The 16,255-nt window shown below is 34.8% G+C and overlaps 1 protein-coding gene across 1 annotated transcript; it reads right to left on the reverse strand.

Moving 5' to 3' along the window:
- Positions 1 to 13,881: 13,881 nt before the first annotated feature.
- Positions 13,882 to 15,679, reverse strand: LOC128160107 (uncharacterized). Its single transcript, XM_052823373.1, has 3 exons — positions 15,370 to 15,679; positions 14,448 to 14,627; positions 13,882 to 14,102 (listed from the first exon to the last, which is right to left on the reverse strand). The coding sequence occupies exons 1-3, from the start codon at positions 15,677 to 15,679 to the stop codon at positions 13,882 to 13,884; spliced, it is 711 nt and encodes a 236-aa protein (XP_052679333.1).
- Positions 15,680 to 16,255: the final 576 nt, after the last annotated feature.

Below are 16,255 nucleotides of genomic sequence, written 5' to 3' on the forward strand. Positions count from 1 at the left end.
TACATCCATGAAAAAGTTTTTCTTTACTACACTAAACAAAAGAGATCTAAATGCTCATTAATTAAGAGATTTTCAGATGACCTTGACCTTTGAACTTTATGTAATTTTGTTCGGCCAAGGTAGACGCTTCCATCCCAAGTGGTCCGAAGTCTCTATGATAAATAATAAAAAAGTTGGAAGGGATTTTATGGAAATTCAAATACTTTCAGGGGCAATAACTACTAGAAGGGGGTCTCGGATCCTTTCGGTGTTAGTAGATTGAAGAACCCTCTAAGTGTACTGAAGACATTGGTAAAAGTTCCAAGTCTCTATCTCTAATGGTTTCAGAGGAGTAGCGATAACAAGCTTTTCGTACACAAGGGCAATAACTTTGTAAGTTCTGGGAGTTATCAAGCAAAGGGTCATTTGATACCATAACTTTTAATGGCCAATCACATAAAGAAAAAATTGTTTCAATATCTCTTGAAATAAAAAAACTGTCCCTGGAAAAAAAGAGAAGAAAAAAAATAAGAACTAGTAGACTAATTGTTCATGGAACAATTAGGAGGTCTTTACCCCATTCATTTGCCCTCTTGTTTTGTTCAAATCATTTGCGGGACATCTGTAGAAAAGGAAAAAAAAAAAAAAAAAAAAAATTTGGTTCCACACAGTGGTATCGATCCGAGTGCCCTTAGATTTCTAGGCGAGAGCGTTTCCACTGCGCTATTTCGCTTGTTATCTGATCGAAGGTAAAATTTGTTGAGTTGTGTAGTCAATTTGGATGAGGATAGAAAGAAGAGATGAAGCGTTCTTCTGTCCATCTAAAATTGATACCCAACGCTGAGGAACCTTTAGAATAGATAGGGGCCTAGCGATTGGTTGGGAGGGCAGTATTTGTTCATCAGTTTATTAATAAAAATCAGTGCCGCTTGTAAACAATGTGGTCGGATAGCGTTGACTAAGAAATCAACAGGCCAGGCCAAACTCTGGTCGCCAGCGGGTATTTGAAGGTGTGGGAACATTTGTTGGAACTCAGCTGATGCGAATTCTCCTTGTGATTTGAAGTGCACGTGCTTAGAAATCGATTAACTGTCATGCATTCGTGGATTACAAGTACGGAAAATCGGAACTGAATTAAGGCCAGTCATGTATTTCAGCCAAGTCGGGAAAATAAACAAACTGAAAGAAAATGTAAATTAAATTCATCTAAAATCGGGGTCTGGGAAGGAAGAGTTATCTTTCGTTGCACTTCAACTCAAGTCGTCACAGGTTGCTGATAGAAATGTAAACAAAGATTTTCAGTGAAATTTGAGCATGAATTTATTAGATACAAATATCGAAGCGTTGAAATTTCGTTTCTCGGGACGAGGGTTCGATGCCGCTGAGGTAGATAACTTTCTTAAATAGGGTTCATTTCGTTTGAAATTTGGCAGGCAATAAGATTCAGGTGTGAGGAACAGTCCCATGAATTTTCGCCGAGTTCTACAGAGTTTTACTGGAGCTGGAATTTTTATTTGGAGGCGTAGTCTAAAACGCGGTCTGGAGTCAAATGGCAGACAGTGTTTCACCTTTTCAAAAAATTCTGACAAACGGTTGTAACACTTTTTTAGGTTTTATTTTAAAAAGGAATATTGAATTTCAAGTTCAAATATCGAGGGTCATGTTCATATAAGAATTCAATTCTTGTAGAAAAGAAGGGGGGGGGGGGCAAATTGTACACATAACTAAATCTGATATATATGTTGCATACACTTATTACTCATTAGTTCTAACAGGTCAAAGGTCAAGGTTAGGTCAAAGGTCAAGGTCAAAGGTCAAGGTCAAACCTAAATATAAAGGGGGGGGGGTTTAAAGAGCAAATTACACATGTAAATGAATCTGAAATGTATATGTTTGATATACGTGTATCGCATCAGTCCTTAAGGACAAAGGTCAAGGTCAGGTCAAAGGTCAAGGTCAGGTCAAAGGTCAAGGTCAAACCTAAAAATAAAAAGGGGGGGGGGCTGGTATTTTGTATTTGATAGTGAAATCAATGAAATTCAAAGGGGAATTACTGCCAGAAGGGGACGTTGAACCCTTTTGGGATCAATAGAATGAAGAAACTTCAAAGTGTGCTGAAGACATTGGTAAAAGTTACAAGTCTCTACCTGTTATGGTTTCAGAGGAGTAGCGATAACAAGCGTTTCGTACAAAAGGGGAAATAACTCGCAAACTATTGCAAGGTGGGAGCTGAAGGGCTACATTTTGAAATGTCTTAAGACGTCCTACTACATCCTTGATCAAATTTCTCTATATCACCCTAAACAAAAGAGATACGAAAACTCATGAATACACAGATTTTCAGATGACCTTGACCTTTGACCTTGACCTTTGGTGCAGCCAAAAAGTTCCTGGAAGCCATTGCAAGTGGTTTCGCGGCTCTACCTTTAGTCGTTACATTTTTTTTTTTTTTTTTCATGAGAATTAAAAAATTTGAGAGGCAGTCGTTCTAAGAGGAGACTGCGAAACCTTCTGTCTTTCGGCGAGATGCAACTACACTTCTGACCGACATCATCCGCGAAGGTTTGCAACTTGCAAGTGTCGCGGCTTCAGAGGAGTAGCGATAACAAACTTTTACGAGCGCGCGTCAATAGTTACGAGACGTGTGGTGTTTTAAAGACGCAGGGTCAAATGCCCTCATCATGTTCCGAAAGCAGTAAGACGTGCATGATAGCGTTTCGATAAGTCGCGAAACAAAAATTTCACTTCGCTTACGGAAGAAAAATAATAAGAATACTAGTAGACTAATTGTTCTCGAACAATTAGAGGTCTTTCCACCTCTTTGTTGTTGTTTTTTTGACATAAGATTGCTTCGATAGAATACAGTATTTCTCTGCGTTACTTCACAAAAAGAGTCAAACGATTAAGTTTGCAAATTTTTATTGCTTGACCTTGACCTTTGTCCTTTATGTCATTTTGATTTGACAAGGTAGACGCTTCAATACCAAATGGTCCGATTTATCTATGATTATTGATTCAAAAGTTATTTATGTTTTTATTGATTGTTCAAACTTTCAGGGGCAATAACTGCTATAAAAGGGACTTTGGACCCTTTCGGTATGATAGATTGAACGAGCGTCTAAGTGTACTGAATACATTATTAAAAGTTTCAAGTCTCTACCTCTAACGGATAATGAGGGGTAGCGATAACAAGCATTTTGTACAATAGGGGTAATAACTCTATAATTGTTACATGGTAAGGGTCAAAGGGTGATATTTTGAAATGCCATAAGATGTCCTACTACATCCATAAAAAAGTTTTTCTCTACCACCCTAAACAAAATAGACACAAAAACTCATTAATTAAGAGATTTCCAAATGACCTTGACCTTTGACCTCTATGTCATTTTGTTCGGCCAAGGTAGATGCTTCCATCCCAAGTGGTCCGAAGTCTCTATAATAAGTAATAAAAAGTTGGAAGTGATTTTATAGAAATGTAAATACTTTCAGGGGCAATAACTACCAGAAGGGGGGCTCAGATCCTTTTGGTATGAATAGATTGAAGACCCCTCTAAGTGTACTGAAGACATTGGTAAAAGTTTTAAGTTTCTATCTCTCATGGTTTCAGAGGAGTAGCGATAACAAGGTTTTCGTACAAAAGGGGCAATAACTCTTTAACTATTAATAAGAAGGAGCCAAGGGGATATATTTTGAAATGTCTTAAGATGTCCTACTACATCCATGAAAAAGTTTTTCTCTTCCATCCTAAACAAAAGAGATCTAAATGCTCATTAATTAAGAGATTTGCAGATGACCTTGACCTTTGAACTTTATGTCATTTTGTTCGGCCAAGGTAGATGCTTCCATCCCAAGTGGTCCGAAGTCTCTATGATAAATAATAAAAAAGTTGGAAGTGATTTTATGGAAATTCAAATACTTTCAGGGGCAATAACTAGTAGAAGGGGGGCTCAGATCCTTTCGGTATTAGCAGATTGAAGAACCCTCTAAGTGTACTGAAGACATTGGTAAAAGTTCCAAGTCTCTATCTCTTATGGTTTCAGAGGAGTAGCGATAACAAGCTTTTCGTACACAAGGGCAATAACTTTGTAAGTTTTGGGAGTGATCAAGCAAAGGGTCATTTGGTACCATAAGTTTTAATGGCCAATAACATAAAGAAAAAATTGTTTCAATATCTCTTGAAATAAAAAAGTTGTCCCAAGGAAAATAGAAAAGAAAAATTATAAGAATAATAAAAAACATAAAGAAAACAAAAGGTCTTTCACCTGAAAGGTGGAAAGACCTAAAAAAGAAACAGAACAATATCAATAGGCCTTTACACTGTGGTGTAAAGACCTAATAAAAAGAAACAGAACAATATCAATAGGCCTTTACACTGTGGTGTAAAGACCTAATAAAGAAGACGCGAGATCATGAAAAGAGCCAAAATCTGAGTACGCATGCTAAACCGAGCATTTTGGCACAAATTGGTCTTACGTCGAAGGTCAAGGTCATCCGTTACCCCAAAAAGTGAGAAAAGGGGTTTACGGATTAGTCGTGCAAGGTAGAATCTTGGAATTCGTGTAGAATGGTTCTTTATTGCCAGGGGTCAAGGTCAGAGGTCAAGGTCAAAGGTCAAGGTCAACTTAAAGGGGTAAGGCCAGCGCCTGAAGGTCACACACTTCAGCAATATGACACTGTACCGATCCTAGTTGACCTTGACCTTTGACCTTGACCTTTGCTGTAGCCAAAATGGTCCTGGAAGCCATCGCAAGTGGTTTCGTGTCCCTTCGATCAGTCGCTTTCATTTTTCAAATTTTTTGCTAAAAATAAACATTTCGGTCGACAGTACTTCTAAGCGGAGACTGCGAAACCTTTCGCCTTTCGGACATCTGCGACTTCTCTTCAGACCGGCATCATCCGCGAAGGTTTGCAACTTGCAAGTGTCGCGGCTTCCGAGGAGTAGCGATAACAAACTTTTACGTGCGCGCGTCAACAGTTACGAAACGCGTGGTAATTCGGGCATGCACGTCGTGCACTAGTAGACTAATTGTTCATGGAACAATTAGGAGGTCTTTACACCATTCATTTGCCCTCTTGTTTTGTTCAAATCATTTGCGGGACATCTGTAAATTTGAAGGGAGAAAAAAAAAAAAAAAAATTGGTTCCGCACAGTGGTATCGATCCGAGTGCCCTTAGATTGCTAGGCGAGAGTGTTTCCACTACGCTATTTCGCTTGTTATCTAATGGAAGGTAAAATTTGTTGAGTTGTGTAGGTAGCAAGGGACAGTTTCGAATAAAGTCCCCGGTCAGTATTTTTGTAAAATTGAGAGTTGCTGTACTTGAAGGCTTATGAGTGTTGCTAAAATTGATGAAATGATTTTTAATGATTATCATTAGTTAGAGGGGTGTCTCTTGTTGAAATTGATATGCAATATGTAGGCCCCTTATGTTAGGTACATGAGAATCAGAAGTAAAATGCGAAACCTGCGATTGCAAGTTACAGACGGGACTCAGCTGATGCGAATTCTCCTTGTGATTTGAAATGCACGTGCTTAGAAATCGATTAACTGTCATGCATTCGTGGATTACAAGTACGGAAAATCGGAACTGAATTAAGGCCAGTCATGTATTTCAGCCAAGTCGGGAAAATAAACAAACTGAAAGAAAATGTAAATTAAATTCATCTAAAATCGGGGTCTGGGAAGGAAGAGTTATCTTTCGTTGCACTTCAACACAAGTCGTCACAGGTTGCCGATAGAAATGTAAACACAGATTTTCAGTGAAATTTGAGCGTGAATTTATTAGATACAAATATCGAAGCGTTGAAATTTCGTTTCTCGGGATGAGGGTTCGATGCCGCTGAGGTAGATAACTTTCTTCAATAGGGTTCATTTCGTTTGAAATTTGACAGGCAATTAGATTCAGGTGTGAGTAACAGTCCCATGAATTTTCGCCGAGTTCTACAGAGTTTTACTGGAGCTGGAATTTTTTTTTGGAGGCGTAGTCTAAAACGCGGTCTGGAGTCAAATGGCAGACAGTGTTTCACCTTTTCAAAAAATTCTGACAAACGGTTGTAACACTTTTTTAGGTTTTATTTTAAAAAGGAATATTGAATTTCAAGTTCAAATATCGAGGGTCATGTTCATATAAGAATTCAATTCTTGTATAAAAGAAGGGGGAGGGGGGGGGGGGCAAATTGTTCATAAAACTGAATCCGATATATATGTTGCATACACTTATTACTCATTAGTTCTAAAAGTCAAGGTCAAAGGTCAAGGTCAGGTCAAAGGTTAAAGGTCAAGGTCAAACCTAAATATAAAAGGGGTGTGTGTGTTTTTTAAAGAGCTAATTACACATATAAATGAATCTGAAATGTATATGTTTGATATACTTGTATCGCATCAGTCCTTAAGGACAAAGGTCAAGGTCAGGTCAAAGGTCAAGGTCAGGTCAAGGTCAGGTCAAAGGTCAAACAAAAAAAAAATAAAAGGGGGGGGGGTGTTGTGTTATTTTGTATTTGATAGTGAAATCAATGAAATCCAAAGGGGAATTACTGCCAGAAGGGCACGTTGGACCCTTTTGGGATCAATAGATTGAAGAAACTTCTAAGTGTGCTAAAGACATTGGTAAAAGTTACAAGTCTCTACCTGTTATGGTTTCAGAGGAGTAGCGATAACAAGCGTTTCGTACAAAAGGGGCAATAACTCGCTAACTATTGCAAGGTGGGAGCTGAAGGGCTACATTTTGAAATGTCTTAAGACGTCCTACTACATCCTTGATCAAATTTCTCTATATCACCCTAAACAAAAGAGATACGAAAACTCATGAATACACAGATTTTCAGATGACCTTGACCTTTGACCTTGACCTTTGGTGCAGCCAAAAAGTTCCTGGAAGCCATCGCAAGTGGTTTCGCGGCTCTACCTTTAGTCGTTACATTTTGTTTTTTTTTTTCATGAGAATTAAAAAATTTGAGAGGCAGTCGTTCTAAGAGGAGACTGCGAAACCTTCTGTCTTTCGGCGAGATGCAACTACACTTCTGACCGACATCATCCGTGAAGGTTTGCAACTTGCAAGTGTCGCGGCTTCAGAGGAGTAGCGATAACAAACTTTTACGAGCGCGCGTCAATAGTTACGAGACGTGTGGTGTTTTCAAGACGCAGGGTCAAATGCCCTCATCATGTTCCGAAAGCAGTAAGACGTGCATGATAGCGTTTCGATAAGTCGCGAAACAAAAATTTCACTTCGCTTACGGAAGAAAAATAATAAGAATAAAAAGAAACAGAACAATATCAATAGGCCTTTACACTGTGGTGTAAAGACCTAATAACTAGTAGACTAATTGTTCTCGAACAATTAGAGGTCTTTCCACATTATTGTTTTTTATGTTTGAAATAAGATTGCTTTTATAGAATAGAGTATTTTTTCTGTGTTACTTTGATAAAAAAGTGTCAAACGATTAAGTTTGCAATTTTTTATTGCTTGACCTTGACCTTTGACCTTAATGTCATTTTGATCTGACAAGGTAGACGCTTCAATACCAAGTGGTCCGATGTATATTTAATTATTGACTCAAAAATTATTTGTGTTTTTATTCAATGTTAGAAACTTTCAGGGGCAATAACTGCTAAAAAGGGACTTGAGACCCTTTCGGTATGAATAAATTGAAGGAGTGTCTAAGTGTACTGAATAATTAGTAAACATTTCAAGTCTCTATCTTTAACGGTTAATGAGGAGTAGCGATAACAAGCATTTTGTACAATAGGGGCAATAACTCTATAATTGTTACATGGTAAGGGTCAATGGGTTACGTTTTGAAATGTCTTGAGATGTCCTACTACATCCATGAAAATTTTTTTCTAGCATCCCAAACAAAAGAGATCTGAAAACGCATTAATTTAGAGATTTCCAAATGACCTTGACCTTTGACCTTTACGTCATTTTGTTTGGCCAAGGTAAGCGCTTCCATCACAAGTGGTCCGAAGTCTCTATGATAAGTAATAAAAAAGTTGGAAGTGATTTTATGGAAATGTAAATACTTTCAGGGGCAATAACTACTAGAAGGGGGCCTCAGATCCTTTCGGTATGAATAGGTTGAAGAACCCTCTAAGTGTACTAAAGACATTGGTAAAAGTTTCCAGTCTCTATCTCTTACGGTTTTTGAGGAGTAGCGATAACAAGCATTTTGTACAATAGGGGCAATAACTCTATAGATTTTTTAAAGGAAGGAACCAAGGGGATATATTTTGAAATGTCTTAAGATGTCTTACTACATCCATGAAACAGTTTTTCTCTACCACACTAAACAAAAGAGATCTAAAAACTCATTAATTAACGGATTTCTAAATGACCTTGACCTTCGACCTATATGTCATTTTGTTCGGCCAAGGTAGACGCTTCCATCCCAAGTGGTCCGAAGTCTCTATGACAAATAATTAAAAAGTTGGAAATGATTTTATAGAAATGTAAATACTTTCAGGGGCAATAACTACTAGAAGGGGGCCTCAGATCCTTTCGGTATGAATAGGTTGAAGAACCCTCTAAGTGTAATGAAGACATTGGTAAAAGTTCCAAGTCTCTATCTCTTATGGTTTCAGAGGAGTAGCGATAACAATCACTTCGTACACAAAGGGCAATAACTTTGTAAGTTCTAGGAGTTATCACGAAAAGGGTCATTTAGTACCATAACTTTTAATGGTTAATAGCATAAAGAAAAAATTGTTTCAATACATCTAGAAACAAAAAAGCTGTCCCTAGAAAAAAAGAGAAGAAAAAAAATAAACTAGTGGACTAATTGTTCTCGAACAATTAGAGGTCTTTCCACCTCATTGTGTTTTATGTTTAAAATAGGATTGCTTCAATAGAAAAAAGTATTTTTTTAATCTGCGTTACTTCAGAAAAAAAGTGTCAAAAGATTAAGTAAGCAATTTTTTTATTGCTTGACGTTGACCTTTGACCTTTATGTCATTTTGATCGGACAATGTAGACGCTTCAATACCAAGTGGTCCGATGTGTGTATGATTATTGATTCAAAAGTTATTTGTGTTTTTTCTATTGCTCGAAACTTTCAGGGGCAATAACTGCTAGAAAGGGACTTTGGACCCTTTCGGTATGAATAGATTGAAGAAGCGTCTAAGTGTACTGAATACATTAGTAAAAGTTTCAAGTCACTATCTCTAACGGTTAATGAGGAGTAGCGATAACAAGCATTTTGTACAATAGGGGCAATTACTCTAGAATTGTTAAAAGGTAAGTGTTAAAGGGTTATATTTTTAAATGTCTTAAGATGTCCTACTACATCCATGAAAAACTTTTTCTCTACCATCCTATACAAAAGAGATCTAAAAACTCATGAATTAAGAGATTTCCAAATGACCTTGACCTTTGACCTTTATGTCATTTTGTTTGGCCAAGGTAGATGCTTCCATCCCAAGCAATACAAAGTCTCTATGATTGATAATAAAAAAGTTGGAGGCGATTTTATAGAAATTTAAATACTTTCAGGGGCAATAACTACAAAAAGGGGGTCTCAGATCCTTTCGGTATGATAGATTGAAGAACTCTCTATCTTTACTGAATACATTGGTGAAAGTTCCAAGACTCTATCTCTTACGGTTAATGAGGAGTAGCGATAACAAGCATTTTGTACAATAGGGGCAATAACTCTGTTATTATTTAAAAGAAAGAGCCAAGGGCTTACATTTGAAAATGTCTTAAGATGTCCTATTTCATCCATGAACATTTTTTTCTCTACCACACTAAACAAAAGCGATCTAAAAACTCATTAATTAAGAGATTTCCAAATGACCTTGACCTTTGACCTTTATGTCATTTTGATCGGCCTAGGTAGACGCTTCAATTCCAAGTGGTCCGAAGTCTCTGTGACAAATAATAAAAAAGTTGCAAGTGATTTTAAAGAAATTCAAATACTTTCAGGGGCAATAACTACTAGAAGGGGGCCTCAGATCCTTTCGGTATGATAGATTAAAGTACCCTCTAAGTGAACTGAAGACATTGGTAAAAGTTCCAAGTTTCTATATCTTATGGTTTCAGAGGAGTAGCGATAACAAGCTTTTCGTAAACAAGGGCAATAACTTTGTAAGTTCTGGGGGTTGTCAGGAACAGGGTCATTTGGTATCATAACTTTAAATGATCAATTACATGAAGGAAAAAGTGTTTCAATATGTCTTATAATAAAAAAGCTGTCCCTTGGAAAATAGAGAAAAAAAATAAGAATAAAAAACATAAAGAAAACTAGTAGGCTAATTGTTCGAGAACAATTAGAGGTCTTTCCACCTAATATTTTAATGAATTGCTAGATTGCTCTATAAGATTTACAAAACATTACTATACCTATGATATATGTTGTACTATAAAATGGGAAAACCACAAGGCCATTAATTGATAAATGGTTTTAAAAGAGATTTTTTATTTTTATTATTATCAAGCCATTTTTTTTAAACTCCATGTTGTATATAACGGTAAAGATTTATCTAATTACTTTTCTGAATTTTTTTCCACTTACTATGAACAAAACTGAGCCAAGTGAATATTCTTTACACAATCGTATAAACAGTAAAGCTAACAATAGAAGAGAGTGTTCTACAGGCTAGCTGTCTTTGTACAAAATGAATAACAAGTTCCACTTGAGTAACCACAGGACTTGATGTGATACCTGGCTGACCCAATTGAATACCTTATTGCGCAATCCAGCAAGCTATTGAAACCCTTACTATAATTCTGTATTTCAAATGATATGAAAATTCATTAATTAAAAGACTTCTTAATGACGTTGACCTTTGACCTTTATGTCATTTTGTTTGGCCAAGGTAGACGCTTCTATTCCAAGTGGTCCGAAGTCTGTACGACAAATAATAAAAAAGTTGGAAATGATTTTATAGAAAATTAAAAACTTTCAGGGGGAATAACTACTAGAAGAGGGCCTCAGATCCTTTCGGTATGATAGATTGAAGAACCCTCTAAGTGTACTGAATACATTGGTAAAAGTTCCAAGTCTTTATCTCTTATGGTTTCAGAGGAGTAGCGATAACAAGCATTTCGTACAATAGGGGCTATAACTCTGTAATTATTCAAAGGTATGAGCCAAGGGGCAATATTTTAAAATGTCTTAAGATGTCCTACTACATCCATGAAAAAGTTTTTCTCTACCACCCTAAACAAAAGAGATATAAAAACTCGTTAATTAACAGCTTCTCAAATGACCTTGACCTTTGACCTTTATGTCATTTTGTTCGGCCAAGGTAGACGCTTCCATCCCAAGTGGTCCGAAGTCTCTATGATAAATAATAAAAAAGTTGGAAGTGATTTTATGGAAATTTAAATACTTTCAGGGGCAATAACTACTACAAGGGGGGGCTCAAGTCCTTTTGGTATGAATAGATTGTAGAGCCCTCTAAGTGTAATGAAGACATTGGTAAAAGTTCCAAATCTCTATCTCTTATGGTTTCAAAGGAGTAGCGATAACAAGCATTTCCTTCTCAAAGGGCAATAACTATGTAAGTTCTGGGAGTTCTTTGACACAGGGTCAATTGGTACCATAACTTTTCATGAGCAATTACCTAAAGTTTAAATTTTTTGGATAACTCTAATAATAAAAAAGTCACTCCGAGCTAAATAGAAAAAAAGAAGAAGAAGAAGAAGAATAAAAAACATAAAGAAAACAAGAGGTCTTTCACCTGAAAGGTGGAAAGACCTAACAAAAGGTCTTTCACCTGAAAGGTGGAAAGACCTAAAAACATAAGAAATACAAAAGGTCTTTCACCTGAAAGGTGGAAAGACCTAATAATAAAAAACATAAGAAAAACAAAAGGTCTTTCACCTGAAAGGTGGAAAGACCTAATAACGGAGAGTGTTCTTCATTTTGTGGAAAAGTATAATTGTATATTTCCCAAGGTTACAGATACATGTATCTTTAACATTTTCACTTTTAAGCGACTGAAGCAGTTTGAACATCGATGGTTTCTTATAGTAACATTGTTAGAATACATTAACTGTATTCAATATTGTCACAATTATGTTCCAAACATACTACCATACTTTTGGTTGGTTCTGGTATCTAAATTTTGTTTGAAATGTATTTCCATACTTTTGAGTTATTTATATATTTTTGCTTGCATGAGTGGTCACTGGGTGTAGTAATACTACTGGAGAAAACCTGTTTAACAGGTATTATTTATTTTTAAATCAACTTGCTTAGTGGTTTGAAGAGTGAGGTAAGATGTATTCTGGGCGACAAGCTGTGTGGACGTGTCTGTACTCTTGCTGAGATATCTTGGGCGTTTCCCATGCTTTGTGATCTTGGGAACGGCATCCCTGTGTGGGCTTTTTTGTGTGAGAGAGATACAACCCAGTAAGTGGTACATTTTTTCTATTTTTATGGTTTATATTAATTCTGCATTGTGAGTAGAGTTAGACTACAGGTATGTGTAATTGTAATTTAAACAGCTGTTATGTTACGGTAGCCCAGAATTGTAATTAGTGCAGCTGTATGTTTAATGAGTCAATCCATGTATCTAATTTCAAATATGTGTAGAAGAAAACTTATTATGCCACGTTGTTCGATATTTAAATAGGTGACCACGTGCACGTGGTGGACCATGTTATATCCGTGCAAGGACTAATGGTGGGACAGTTAATATCCGAACCAAAAACTTATACTTTCCCAGTCCTACGGAACTTACCTTATGTGAGACGTCTTGTCGAATGCCATCTAGTCCATCCAATAGAACTGAAGTCAACAACCTCCTATTTATTGTATATTTGTAAATAAATTGTTTTTGTTTTGTAAATTTTGTTTTGTTTGTCTTACAAGGACCACCCTTTTACCAGATTGGTGAAATGTTTAAAGAACCTATACAATTTGAATGCAATTGTGACAAAAATATACTGAACACATTAAAGTAAAATGGAATTCGTCATAAAAATAGGTTTTGCAAGAAAAAGTTCCTTTGGCTCTGTATGTATTATTGCACATTCCAGTTTTGATTTTCGCTGGGCGATAGCTAGGAAAACAATCTAAATTTCAATATTCACTTTTTAAATTTTTCGGAAACTGACTATCTTATGTAAGATTGAAGATAATTTCCATAAAAAAAATCTAATAAAAATGATTTTTTCTGCAAATGTTCTATTTAACCAAGTCATAAAAATAAACACTAGCATGCATATATAGATGTTAAGGTGAATTCAAACATCTAATGCAATAGAGAAAAAATATCAAAAGTTATATTCCCATAACAGCTGGTACGTTTTAAATTTGTAGTCTAGTAACGTTTAGAAATCTCTCATATTAAACTTTTAATGTAACACAAGCTTAAAAAATCCTCATTTCAGTGTAAGACAACGTAATATCCTCAAATACCAATGTGTTTCAGCTTTATTTCTAAAAATGATTTGGAAAAAAAAACAATTTGAAACATTAATTTTTTAATGTATACTCATATAATACGTCCGTATATACATACAACACTAACTGCTTAAAAAGCGCATCTAGAAAAAGAAAGTTATAAAATTTATAACTTAATTAAATTTATTTACACATATTCCCAAAAACTTACATCAAGTTGAACGCTTTAATAAATTACATTAAAGATTTGACAAAAGTTCTACATCTTGTTTAAAAATTATTAAAAAAGCCCAAAGTGAAAATAACATTGAACTAAATCAATTTAAAAAACTTGTCGACACAAAATACATATGAAAAACAACAAGATATATTTTCAACATATATGTATAATCATATTCAAATATATAACATTACTAAGCTATTTGTATTTTTATGCAAAACTGTCGTTTTGTTTAATACAAAAATGAAAAGATTAACTTGATAAGTGGAAGATATTGATGGTACCGTATTTTTCTCTAAGTTTTAAAGTTACATAATATAGATCAAGAAAAAAAATCCTACATAATGAAACACATGAAATGCCGGTTTAAATGTCCTTTTGATACTTCAGTTAACGCTGAAAACCGACTGATTGTTCTAATGTAGGGAGCATCTATTATTGGTTTAGGTTCTCCTTTCGTCCAATTAAAAAATGTCATTCTTTTCCCAAAGTCATCAAAGAATTGTGAATATTCGTTTTGTCTCTTTCCTTGAAGATACATAGGCCGTTGATAAATATCTAGAAAAAAATACAAGGTATTGTTACAAATGAACAAGAAGCACTTCAAAAGTAGGTAAATTTTTTTACTCTAAAGAATACTCAAGATTTAATTTAAACTTAGAAATAAAAAAAAAAAAACAAAAAACAAAAGCATTTACATTGCATGTCTGAGATATTAGAAGATGCTCTCTCTCTAAAAAATAGATAAAACCGTTGAAATACTGCGACAATTAAATTTAAGAATCACTGCCCAAATTAATGCGTAAACCTAACACAAAAGTTTCTAGTTCATATTTTCTTGCACATTGGTATAACAATACAAAGCGTATAATATGAAAAAAATTAATTATATTTCAAAGATACCAATTATATTCTGCAAAAATGAAAGTGCATTGTTCGAGTCCACAAGAAACAGGTGACTTCTGGAATCTTCTTTTCTGCATTCTGTGCTTGCATCCTCACACGTCTTTCCTAACGTGTGATATTTATAGCAGTACAGGTGTGTGGGATTCCAGGTGTAACCAGGCGTTGTACACTCATGAACTGCGACGTAAAATAAACCTAAAGTCTCCAAGGTTAAGATTACAAATTTTAAAAAATTGATTGCGTGCTTGCACAGTTGCAAATAATTTTATACATTTAAAAAAAATCTATCAATGAATGATACTTTTATTTTAAAGCAAATGAACATACAGCAGAGGGTTCATACAATCATAAGAGTTAACATTTTCTGTAAGCAAAATAAAACATGGTCTAATTCAATAACAATGGTCTAATTCAACAAAGAAAAAAAATTGTAATTGTAATTTTCTCACGGATTATTTATGGGGGTTAAATTATTGATAAATAAAGAATTATATCTACTTGATATTTTTATAATATTTATGATTTAGTAGTAAAATATTACTCAGTAAAGAAAAAATCCATTGTATGTGAGATGTAAAGTTAGCGTATATGTATATATTTCCCATATTATAATATAGAACTCTCCTTTCAAAGAAGATAAATTTAGTCTAAAATTAACCACGGCAATCCAGCTCGCTTAGACTTTATCCTGACTAAATCATGAACGCGAAAGAAAGTTTCCTCTCACATAAAGTAAATATCTTCAATGTTTCTGATATATAAATTCAAACTGAATGGTACGATATAAATTATGTTGAGATCTTTCAAACAATATAGATTTCTTTTCTACACAATATTTGATTTTATAAATTAAGTAATCTGAATAAAGAAAAAAAAAGCAATTGAAAATATTTCGACATCTTCCCTATTGAAAACCTACCTTTAGCATAATATGTTACTCCTTCGACGTGTAGAAAATTTATCCCAGTTTTATGGCGATGTGGGAACTGGTATCCTTTACAAGTTTCTCCTTGCTTTGAGGCGAACACCGACAGACATGAAGGCAAAGCAATACAACTTATCAAGCATTGCAATAACGGAATTGTTTTCTCAAATAAAGGTGCTATCTCCGGTAAAACATTGTTCATTTCAACAGCTTGCCGAAAAACGCTAGATTGGTAACCCTGCAAAGCAATTACACCTGCCTCGAGGCAAACAGATAATCTAGAAATGATAAAACAGAGTTTCATGTTGAAAAAAAATGAAAGAGTGAGAGATTTTGTCTTTTATATACAAATTACGTGACTGTATTGATCTTAAGAGGCACCAAATCAATAGGTTTCTAGTTTGATTTGGCTAAAACATCATTTACTATTGTACGTGCATACCGGTATCTTTGTAGACCCTAAAGCTTGCTTCGTTTAAAAAAATTATTTCAATGGATACAAATATGCATAAGAATAAAATTGCTACAAAAAATTAGCCACAGAATGAATTTTATAGAATCTATTCTACTAAATTAAAATAATAGATTCAAATTGTTGGTCTTTAATACCGATAAAATCGGGAAAATGCTGTCTTTTGTTTTATATATTTTAAACATCATTGGTCTTTGAAGATTACCAATTTGTTTTTATTTTTTCTCAGTTAAGCCTCGCTAATTAATAATGAACGAAAATTCCTTAAAAAAATCCCGGAAATCATCTGGATTTTTTGGATTTTACAATCTTGCGCTTGCGCAATACATTCCTGTTAACGGGATCCTTAGTCTATGTTTTCACAATATTATATTTGCATGAATAAACTCAGAGATGATAATACAAATA

The sequence above is a fragment of the Crassostrea angulata genome, chromosome 8 (genome assembly GCF_025612915.1).
Source record: "Crassostrea angulata isolate pt1a10 chromosome 8, ASM2561291v2, whole genome shotgun sequence".
Classification (NCBI taxonomy): domain Eukaryota; kingdom Metazoa; phylum Mollusca; class Bivalvia; order Ostreida; family Ostreidae; genus Magallana; species Magallana angulata.

Bases quoted from the DNA above. Each gene is read 5' to 3' on its own strand.
- LOC128160107 (XM_052823373.1), bottom strand. From the start codon at position 15,679: ATGAAACTCTGTTTTATCATTTCTAGATTATCTGTTTGCCTCGAGGCA. The intron at 14,628-15,369 runs GTAGGTTTTCAA...TTTACGTCGCAG, and splicing joins AGTAACATATTATGCTAAAG to TTCATGAGTGTACAACGCCT. The intron at 14,103-14,447 runs GTATCTTTGAAA...ATTTTTTTCTAG, and splicing joins ATTTTTGCAGAATATAATTG to ATATTTATCAACGGCCTATG.